Source organism: Colobus angolensis, unplaced genomic scaffold (genome assembly GCF_000951035.1).
Source record: "Colobus angolensis palliatus isolate OR3802 unplaced genomic scaffold, Cang.pa_1.0 Scaffold150, whole genome shotgun sequence".
Taxonomy (NCBI): domain Eukaryota; kingdom Metazoa; phylum Chordata; class Mammalia; order Primates; family Cercopithecidae; genus Colobus; species Colobus angolensis.
The window spans coordinates 5,322,567-5,333,362 of NW_012114600.1; the positions used below are offsets into that span (position 1 = coordinate 5,322,567).

Sequence of the window (10,796 nt, forward strand, 5' to 3'; positions counted from 1 at the left end):
CATAAAAAAGAATGAGGTCATGTTCTTTGCAGGGACATGGATGAAGCTGGAAACCATCATTCTCAGCAAACTATCACAAGGACAGAAAACCAAACACCACATGTTCTCACTCATAAATGGAAGTTGAACAATGAGAACACATGGACACAGGGAGAGGAACATCACACACCAGGGCCTGTAGAGGGGTGGGGGGCTGTGGGAGGGATAGCATTAGGATAAACACCTAATGTAAATGATGAGTTGATGGGTGCAGCAAATCAACATGGTGCATGTATACCCATGTAACAAACCTGCACGTTACGCACATGTACCCTAGAATTTAAAGTATGAAAAAAAGAGAGAGAGATGGAAATGGGAGTGGGTGTTCTGACTATTATGCCTACTTGCAGAAATTTTGCTTTCCATCCCCATAGCATTGCACTCTACTAACCTGGAGGTCTTGATTCCCAGAGTAGAAATGCTTTCATGAAAGGCCACAACAATGGTTCTATTGAACTGGATGATGAAATTGCCACTTGGATATTGAGTACTCCTCGTGCCATCCAACTAAAGATAAGTAAGAACGTTGCTTTATTGGATGGGGAGACTGAACCAGATTCAAGGCAAAATTGGGTTACTGATACACTGCAAGGATAAAAATGACTATGTCAGAGAAACGCAAACCAAACTCACAATGAGATACCATTTCATGCCATTCAGAATGGCAATTATTAAAAAGTCCAGAAACAACAGATGCTGGTGAGGTTGTGGAGATGTAGGAATGCTTTTACACTGTTGGTGGGAGTGTAAATTAGTTTAACCACTGCAGAAGGCAGTGTGGCAATTTCTCAAAGATCTAGAGGCAGAAATATCATTTGATCCAGCCATCCTATTACTGGGTATATACATAAAGGCATATAAATCATTATATTATAAAGATACATGCACGCTTATGTTCATGACAGCACTATTCACAATAGCAAAGAAATGGAATCAATCCAAATGTCCATCAATTATAGACTGGAGAAAGAATATGTGGTACATATACAGCATGGAATACTATGAGTCATAAAAAGGTGCGAGATCATATCCTTTGCAGGGGCATGGTTGGCTCTAGAAGCTGTTATCATCAACAAACTAATGCAGGAACAGAAAATCAAACATATATGTTCTCACTTATAAGCGGGAGCTGAACAATAACAACACATGGACACATGGAGGGGACCAACACATACTGGGGCCTGTTGGAGTGGGAATTACTGGGCAGGAGAGCATCAGGAACAGTAACAAATAGATGCTGGACTTAATACCAAGGTGATCTGAGCAGGAAACCACCATGGCATACTTTACTTATGTAGCAAACCTGCATATCCTGAACCTGTACCCTGGAACTTAAAATAAAAACTGAAGGGAAAAATAAATCACTATGTCTTCAGCCTAGGGTATTCTTCAGAGTACCTCTTAGTACTTCAATGTCCAATAGTAAAAGTTCATGGAGACTTCAGTAACCAAACCAAGTCAGGACTACTGAGCATTTAGACACTTCAGGAATGAAGGCTTGGGTCACCTCATCAGGCAAAGAACTCAGTGTTGCTAAGGGCTTGACTGAAGTAAAAGGTAAGAGGGAATGGTTAGTGGGACGCAGTTATAACTAACAACTGTGGTCCCATGACTAGTTACAGAAAGGAGGACGTAGCAGCTACATATATTTTCTTCATTGCTTATGTGTGTGCATGTATGTGTGTGCATTTGTAAGTATGGACTATTTTATTCTTCCTCTTCCTCCTTTTATTACTTAATATAAGTTTTGTTGGAGGTTAAACTATAACATTTAGTATTTCAGTAACAGAAAACCAGTTAAGACTGTGACTGAATTTAAGGAGTTATTAAAATAGTGTGGAGATGGATGGTGTGATTATATCCATTAGTGTGGATATAATGACTGTTGGGGCATAGTGTCTCCTCATTTTAGGGGTGGATGAGAATGTCTTTGTATATGGGATAGTTGCATCTAGGGGAATGGTAGAAATGTCTCATTGTATAGAAGTTTAAATATGTGTAGAAAAGTTTGTGTGATGCTGAGTGGTCAAAGAGGTCATCGTCTGTCAGCCCCACCCCACCCTCCACGCTACACTGGGCTTTGTGATGGGAGCTAGTACTCAGCTATACTCTGGGACCCCATTTTCACTTTGTTCTCTTGCTCCATCTGGCTCAGCCAAGGGGTACCAGCAGGAGGCTGCACAGCTGGAGAAAGAAGGGACTTGCTTTTTTTTTTTTTTTTTTTGAGACGGAGTCTCGCTCAGCCTTCCAGGCTGGAGTGCAGTGGTGAGATCTCGGCTCACTGCAACCACCATCTCCTGGGTTCAAGTGATTCTCCTATCTCAGCCTCCTGAGTAGCTGGGATTACAGGCACTCGCCATCATGCCTGGCTAATTTTTGTATTTTAGTAGAGACGGGGTTTCACCATGTTGGCCAGATTGGTCTTGAACTCGTGACCTCAGGTGATCCACCCTCCTTGGTCTCCCACAGTGCTAGGATTACAGGTGTGAGCCACTGTCCGCGGCACTTGCTTTTCTTCTGTTTGCTTCTTGTTGGCTTTTTGTTGGCATCTAGTCCTCTCCCTGCTCCTCCAAGCATCATTCCAGCAGCAGCAGTTCCTTTCTTTGGCAGAAGCAGAATCCACTTTGCCGTTTTCCTGGTATTTGCAGAACCAGCTGAATAAGACCTTGTCAGAGACACCAGCACCAGTGGGCCACAGTGCTCCCCTTTCAGAGGGGTGGGATAAAGTCTTGAAACAATGACTCCCAGCTCCCTATTCAAGGTTGTCCTTCATTAACGAATCTTATGTTCCCATCACACTACTTCCTGGATTTGGGAAAGGTGGATGAGTCAATGTGTAGAAACGAGAGGCTACTTTGAATCTAGTGTTGGGCTAGTTTGGAGTAAAGAGGAAATGCAGGAGAAATGGAGTGCTGGTTGGTGGTGCCATTAGTTAAGGTGAGACCATGGGATACCATAGAGACCAATTAGAAAGGGGAGTAAAAATGAGGGGAAGGGTACAATATAGGGGGAGAGAATTGAGAGCAAGGAAGGAACAAAAGGCTAGAGGCAAACTGAAAAACAGGCAATACTGTGCTGAAATGAAGTTGAGAGACTGGGCCAGGCATAGTGGCTCATGCATGTACATCCTAGCATTTTGGGAGGCTCAGGTGAGTGGATCACTTGGGCTTAGAAGTTTGAGACCATCCTGGGAAACATGGTGAAACCCCGTCTTTACCAAAAATACAAAAATTAGCCAGGAGTAGTGGCGTGCACCTATGGTCCCAGCTACGTGGGAGGCTGAGGTGGGAGGACTGGTGGAGCCTGAGAACTTAAGGCTGCAGTGAGACATGATTGCGGCACTGCAGTCCAGCCGAGCAAGACCCTGTCTCAATTAAAAAAAAAAAAAAAAAAAAAGGCTAGGCGCGGTGGCTCATGCCTGTAATCCCAGCACTTTGGGAGACCGAGGTGGGTGGATCACCTGAGATCAGAAGTTCAAGACCAGCTTGACCAACATGGTGAAACCCCATCTCTACTAAAAATACAAAAAATTAACCCGGCCTGATGGCAGGCGCCTGTAATCCCAGCTACTCAGGAGGCTGAGGCAGGAGAATTGCTTGAACTCAGGAGGTGGAGGTTGCAGTGAGCAGAGATCACAACATTGCACTCCAGCCTGGGCGACAAGAGCAAAACTCTCTGTCTTAAAGGAAAAAAAAAAGAAAAGAAAAGAAAAAAGAAATTGAGAGACTAACAAGTCACCATTAATATTTAGGTATGTCTCCTTATAATCTGTTTTCTATGCTTTTTATATACTTATTCAATTTTAGATTCTGCCTTTTTCACTTAACATTACAACGGAGGCATTGCCTCTTGTTACAAATTATTCACCAACATTGTTTTTAATGACTTCTTAAAATCCAGTTCTTTGGTTAGATCATACTTTATTTAACTATTTCTCTTCAGATGACCATGCAGGTTGTTTTAAACGTACATTAAAATAATTTCATGGCTATTTCTGTGGAAAAACTTTTTATGTATTTCAGGTTGTCTCCTTAGGATATATTTGTCAAAACAGAATTACTGGGTCAAATAATGTGGATATTTTAAATCTTAATTTTTGTAATCTTAATTCTTACTCAAATTTTTACAGATCCATAATCCTTTGTCCACAATCCCATAATCCAAGAAGCACTGAAAATTGAAAGCTTTTTATATTTTACCTTTTATCATTTAGCAGCAAAACCTGAGTAGAACTGACGCGAGATGATTTACAGACATTAATTTTCCCACTTAGTATGAATATTTATGTTTTTCAGAAATATTAGTGTGTTTGATTAAGAGGTACTATCTCAGAACCCACTCAAAGTGTTAGGTAATTATGTATTATTTGTGTCAACTCCTTTTGAAAATTCCCAAATGCCTTACTTATAAAACACATCCAGCTTTAAGGGTTTCGGATAAGGATTGCGAACCTGTACCAGGAGTGTTATAACAAGGCACTGGATATGTTAATTTACATATGTATATATATATATTTGCTGAACTTGACACTAGTATTATGGGCTGAATCATGTCTTTCCCTCCCCCAAAATTCGCATGTTTATGTCCTAACCCCCCAGCATCTTAGAATGTGACTGTGTTTGGAGTCTTTAAAGAGTCTTTAAAGATGTGATTAAATTAAAATGTGGTCATTAGGATAGCCCTAATCCAATTACTAGTATCCTTATAAGGAGGGGAGGTTAGGACACAGACACACAGAGAGAAGACCACTCGAGACAGAGCAGGTCATCTACAAGCCAAGGAGTGAGGCCTCAGAAGAAATCACCCTGCTGTGCTGACATCTGTTTTTTTCTTTTTTTTTTTTTTTGGATGGAATCTCGCTCTGTCGCCCAGGCTGGAGTACAGTGGTGTGATCTCAGCTCACTGCAAGTTCTGCCTCCTAAGTTCATGCCATTCTCCTGCCTCAGCCTCCCAAGTAGCTGGGACCACAGGTGCCTGCCACCGCGCCTGGCTAATTTTTTTGTATTTTTAGTAGAGACGGGGTTTCACCGTGTTAGCCAGAATGGTCTCGATCGTCTGACCTCGTGATCTGCCAGCCTCGGCCTCCCAAAGTGCTGGGATTTCAGGCGTGAACCACTGCGCCTGGCCGCCTGCTGACATCCTGACTGCAGACTTCTAAGTTTCAGAACTGTGAGCAAATATATTTCTGTTGTTTATACCACCTAGTCTGCAGTACTTTGGTATGGCACTCTAGAAAACAAATACTGCACAACTGGTGACATATAACTTTTATAACTAACAAAATTAGATACCAGTCAACCAAACAAAAACCACACAAATCCATCTTTCAAAATATGATTGGTTTTACCATTGTAGCTTACTATTATACTTTGAGCTCTTGCTCTCAGGGAAGGTTTATAGCTCATTTCTCCCTTAGGTACCCCATTTTCTCTCAAATTCCAGTTAATAAACAAGAGGGTACTTCTCATTTCAGGTATTAGCTCCTGTTGCCTAATAACTGTATACAACATCAATACATAGTTTTTATTGCTGTTATTATGTTTGGCTAATACACTCAAGACTAACCAGAAGATCTAGGGCCTCTGAGATCCTGCTGTCTCCTTTTTTTAATTTTTAATTTTCTGAGACAAGGTCTCACTCTGTTGCCCAGGCTGCAGTGCAGTGGCACTATCATAGCTCACTGCAGCCTCGATCTTCTGGGCTCAAATGACCCTCCCAAGTAGCTGGGACTACGGACGCGCACCACCACACCAGGCTAATTTTTTTTTTTTTATTTTTATTTTTAGTAGAAACGAAGTTTCGCTATGTTGCCCAGGCTGGTGTTGAACTCCTGAGCTCAAGAGACCCTCCTGCCTTGGCCTCTGAAAGTGCTGGGATTATAGGTGTGAACCACTGTACCTGGCCCACTGTCAGTCTCTTGATCTAAGAAAGACTCTCAATCTTTTTATTTATTCTCCAGAGAGAACAGATTACTGTTCACCTGTGCACAGAATCACATGCACAATTTCAGTATCTACTCCAGTCTCTCCTGGGAAGTATATTGGAATGGGAACGGATATTATTATATCAATGGCCTAGGGATTACTTTAATTTCAATTTATTTATTTTATAGAGACATAGTCCCTGCCATGTTGCCTACGCTGGAGTGCAGTGTCTATTCACAGGCATGATCCCACAGCTGATCAGCATGGGAGTTTTTTGTTTTTGTTTTTGCGATGGAGTCTCACTCTGTCCTCCAGGCTAGAGTGCAGTGGCGCAATCTCAGCTCACTGCAACCTCTGCCTCCCAGGTTCAAGCAATTCTCCCTGCCCCAGACTCCCAAGTAGCTGGGATTACAGGCATGTACCACCATGCCTGGCTAATTTTTGTATTTTTTAGTAGAGATGGGGTTTCACCATGTTGACCAGGCTGGTCTCGAACTCCTGACCTCAGGTGATCCACCCACCTCAGCCTCCCAAAGTGCTGGGATTACAGGTGTGAGCCACTGCACCTGGCTCTGCACAGGAGTTTTGACCTGCTCAGTTTCTGACTTGGGCCAGTTCACCCCTCCTTAGGCAACCTGGTGGCCCCTCACTCTTGGGGAGTCATTATATTGATGGTGAACTTAGTGCGGACACCCGAATAGATTAGTACACTACAGCCCACAGCTCCTGGGTTCAAGTGAGCCTCCCTGCCTCAGCTCTCAGCTTCCTCAGTAACTGGGGAAAATAAAGATTGCTTTACCTTTTTTTTTTTTTTTTTTTTTTGACAGAGCTTCATTCTGTCACCGAGGGTAGAGTGCAGTGGTGTGATCTTGGCTCACTGCAACCTCTGCTTCCTGGATTCAAGCGATCCTCCCACCTCAGCCTCCTGAATATTTGGGACTACAGGTGCAGGCCACCACACCCAGCTAATTTTTGTATTTTTTGTAGAGACAGGGTTTCCCCATATGGCCCAGGCTGGTGTTCAACTCCTGAGCTCAATATATTCACCCACCTCAGCCTCCCAAAGTATGGGGATTACAGGCATGAGCCACTGCATCTGCCCTCATTTACCTTTTAAAAATTAAGGTAAGGACAGGTACAGTGGTTCATGCCTGGAATCCCAGCACTTTGGGAGGCTGAGGCAGGAGAATCGCTGGAGCCCAGAAGTTCAAGGCTGTAGTGACCTATGATGGCACCACTGTACTACAGCGCAGGCAGTAGAGTGAGACTGGCTCACACACAAAAACAAACAAACAACAACAAAAAAGTAAATAATCAGAAAACTTCAACACTTTATTGTTAAATTGTTAAAACGATTGTTAGTGTTTGTCACTTTACAAGTGACCCTAATAAATTACATTTCTAAAGTACTGAATTCTGTTAATGTATTGAAAAGACACCTGATTGCATAAGAACCTAGGTCACTCGAGTAATAAAATCTTTATTCTCCACAATAGCCACTCTTACAGCTAGTAGGGAAACACTTTAGGAAAGGTGTGGTTTTTTGTGGTGAAATGGCAGGAATAGCTCTTGTACTACTGTCTCCATGTAAGCCTAGTAGTGGCAGTTTTTTTTTTTTTTTTAAGAGAAACACCAATAAATGGGAGGCAGTTGGTATAGTGCAAGGGCATGTGATTCTGTGCTCCACATAAACTAGGTTCCTTGTTCATCGACAAGGATGTGTGGAGTTGTAAAGTTCATTTTGAAGGATAAATGTTAATTCTGGCATTTATTGACCATCCACTGCAAGCAATATGCCTAACAGTTTGTAAATCCCAATATGAAAGAAAATATCTCATTCAAGAATTGTAACACAAGTGAACGTATTGATTATTTATTTTAGAAACAGGGTCTTGCTATGTTGCTCAGGCTGGTCTCAAACTCTGGGCCCAAGTTGTTTTCCTGCCTCAGCCTCCCAAGTAGCTGGGAATACAGGGGCCTGCTAACCTGGCTATAAGTGGATGTATTTATTCTCAGAATATTTATTGAGTGCCCACTATGTGTCACACTGTTCTAGAGGCTGGAGATGCAGCAATAAAGACAATAAAAGTTCTTGTCCCTTTTGTTCATGATTTAGAGGTGTGGCTTACTTTTTAGTGACAGAGGTTACAATCTAGTGAAATGGTGATTTGCAGCATGGGGGATTTTTAGAGTGCTTAATTTAGTTTTCTTTTTATTTAAAAATACATTGTTGCCATCACTTTTGCAAGTGGAGTAGTTCTTATCAGTCTCTTTGAGGATCCATCCAGTTGAGGCATTTAAAAACATCACAATGCCTTAGACTTGTAAGAGACCTTAGTTGTGACAGTAGTTTTAACTCCTCTATTTTACATATAAAAAAAGGAAGTGATTTAGCTGAGTTTACCCACTGCATTACTGAGAGGTTAAAGACTAGGCCTCAAATCTCGTTCTCTTGTATACGTTCCTCAATCATACTCCTCATGGTTCCTGGTTTCCGAATTCGGGTCTGAATCATGAGAAGCTACATTTTCAAAAAGTACAGATAGTACAATGAGTTTAGAGACTGCTATGTAAATGGAGTGATTTGGTTAATCAGAAAGAAGGCTCGGTGAAAGACATTCTTCTCAGGATACCTGAGCTCTAACCCTGGCCTATTCATTAAAGAAAAACCATTTAACCTGGGCCCTAACTTCCTTGTCTTTAAAATGAAGGGCTAGACTATGGATTTACAATGGCTTGACTTACGATTTTTCTACTTTACGATGGGTTTATCGGTGTACCAAATGCATTTTCGATTTACAATATTTTTTATTTAAGATGGATTTATTGGGAAGTATCACCATTCTAAATCGAAGAGCATCTGCAGTCGATGAGGCCATGTGCATAGTACTTTGAGTCCTTTAAAATTACGTATCTACGTACAGGGATTTACAAAGTGCCTGGCACATAGTGCTAAAAAAAAATATTATTTATTTATTTAGAGGAGGAGTCTCGCTCTGTCACCCAGGCTAGAGTGCAGTGGCACCATCTTGGCTCACTGCACCCTCCGACTCCCGGGTTCAAGCAATTCTCTCTGCCTCAGCCTCCCGAGTAGTTGAGATTACAGGCACCCGCCACCACGCCAGGCTAATTTTTGTATATTTTTTAGTAGAGACCGGATTTCGCCAAGTTGGCCAGGCTGGTCTGGAACTCCTGATCTCAGGTGATCCGCCCACCTCGGCCTCCCAAAGTGCTGAGATTACACACGTGAGCCACTGCGCCTGGCCAAAAAATGTTATTTTATTATTAATCGCACAACAATCTCATATAGATGCCATTCAGAAGATGAAAACAGAATTACAGAAATTAAGCAATACTTTCAAGATGTATCAGCTAAGAAACAGGGGAAGCAGGCTGAGAACCCTGGACTTCTGACTGTACCATTTCCTTTGTAGTTTAGCTATGAAATTATCATTTTACATGAATTCAGAATTGATGTAAACCTAGAAAGATGGACAGAAACAGCACAGTTAAAGAGGGATCTAGTTTATGCAGAAGTAGCCCATGTGCATTGTCAGGAGGCAGCTTTTCTCATGGGAGACGGATGCAGAGGTAGGGTAAATGTGTGAAGCCTTTAAATGCCAGGCTAACGAGTGTGGGAGTCGTTAGTGGTTCTTGATCTGAGTGGTGGCATAATATTAACAGCATTTTATTATTCATCTAGTTGTGGATTACTGAATAGATTGGGGAGGTGGAAGTGGAGCTTCAGAGACCAGTTTGATGGCTGTTGCTGGAGTCTGGAGTATGAGGACCTTTATTTAGTATATTGAGGTAAAGAGACCTGGGAAGGTGTTCTTTTGTTAGCAGACAGCGTTGAGGGCACATGCAAACTCCTTACATTTAAAAAGGCCTTATGAGTATGTATTGGGTTTCTTTCAAAAGCAGCTACTGCAGAGGCCTGAGAGGCCAAAAGGGCGCCTTTGGAATTAAAGCAGAGTTAGACTACTAGCTTTGTCATTTTCTAATTATGTAGCCCAGAGGAAGTCACCTAACCTCTCTTGAGTCTTGATTTCGATTCCTGTAAGTTAGGGGTGACAAGCCCTACTTGTTAGAGCATCTGTGTAGTGCTTTAAGGCATCTAGCAATGGCGCTGCGTGTTAGTTCCCGCCTTCCCCGGTGTCCTGCAGGCGGGGACTGAGTAGTTAAGGACGGCGGAGGCCAGGAAAGTCGGTCTACCTGGAGACCCCGGGCTGGCACTTCTGTCCAGACCTGGACAGGTCTCCGAACGCCGGCCGGTCCCACCTTGGACCAGGCTTCGCACGGGAAGACTGAGCATCCCAAGCCAGTCGGTAGGACAGACGTTTTCCTCCTCAGAGGGGCTCTGGAGCGCGCAGCAGTCCCTGGCAGCCGTGGGTACCGAGGCGGCGCCGGCTCCCGAGGCCGCTGCGGCCACCTCCGCACCGCCCGCCGGCGATCTCGCAGCGGGTGCTGGGGCCGCGCTGGCCGCGTTTGAAGTCTCCGGCGCGGCCGCTGGTTGGCGGGCGCGGGTCACGTGCGCCCAGGCAGGAGTTTCCCCGACAGCTGGAGGCTGCTTGGGATCAGGCGGCGGTTCCCGAGCGCGGCGGTGCGGCCTTCCCCGCCCCCTCCCTCCGTCCTCCCCCGCCCGCTTCCGCCCGGCTTATTATCCTCCTTATTGACAAACAGAGCGGCTGCGGCGGCGACTCTGGGCGTGCGTTGATACCCAAGCCATGGGAGACAAGAAGAGCCCCACCAGGTAACAGCGCTCGGGCCCCGGGGCCCGGACTGTGCGGGCGGCAGGGCCCTCGTGCAGGGCTTCGGGTGGCTGCCTCGCTC

General features: G+C 43.9%; 2 protein-coding genes across 7 annotated transcripts in view; one reads left to right on the forward strand and one right to left on the reverse strand.

Moving 5' to 3' along the window:
• Positions 1 to 10,360, reverse strand: part of PPHLN1 (periphilin 1) — a 231,614-nt gene extending 221,254 nt beyond the window's left edge. Inside the window, exon 1 of the mRNA XM_011936083.1 lies at positions 10,245 to 10,360. Within this exon, the coding sequence (XP_011791473.1) occupies positions 10,245 to 10,278 (34 nt within the window). The 5' untranslated portion in view covers positions 10,279 to 10,360. The remainder of the gene's footprint in view (positions 1 to 10,244) is intronic.
• A 142-nt stretch (positions 10,361 to 10,502) lies between these two features.
• Positions 10,503 to 10,796, forward strand: part of YAF2 (YY1 associated factor 2) — a 90,795-nt gene continuing 90,501 nt past the window's right edge. For 2 of the 6 annotated variants that reach the window (XM_011936093.1, XM_011936096.1), the window contains exon 1: positions 10,522 to 10,716. In XM_011936093.1, coding sequence (XP_011791483.1) covers positions 10,691 to 10,716 — 26 coding nt within the window. In that variant the 5' untranslated portion in view covers positions 10,522 to 10,690. Of the gene's footprint in view, positions 10,717 to 10,796 lie in introns of all 6 variants that reach the window. The other 4 variants (XM_011936095.1, XM_011936097.1, XM_011936099.1 and 1 more) reach the window with 4 other exon arrangements.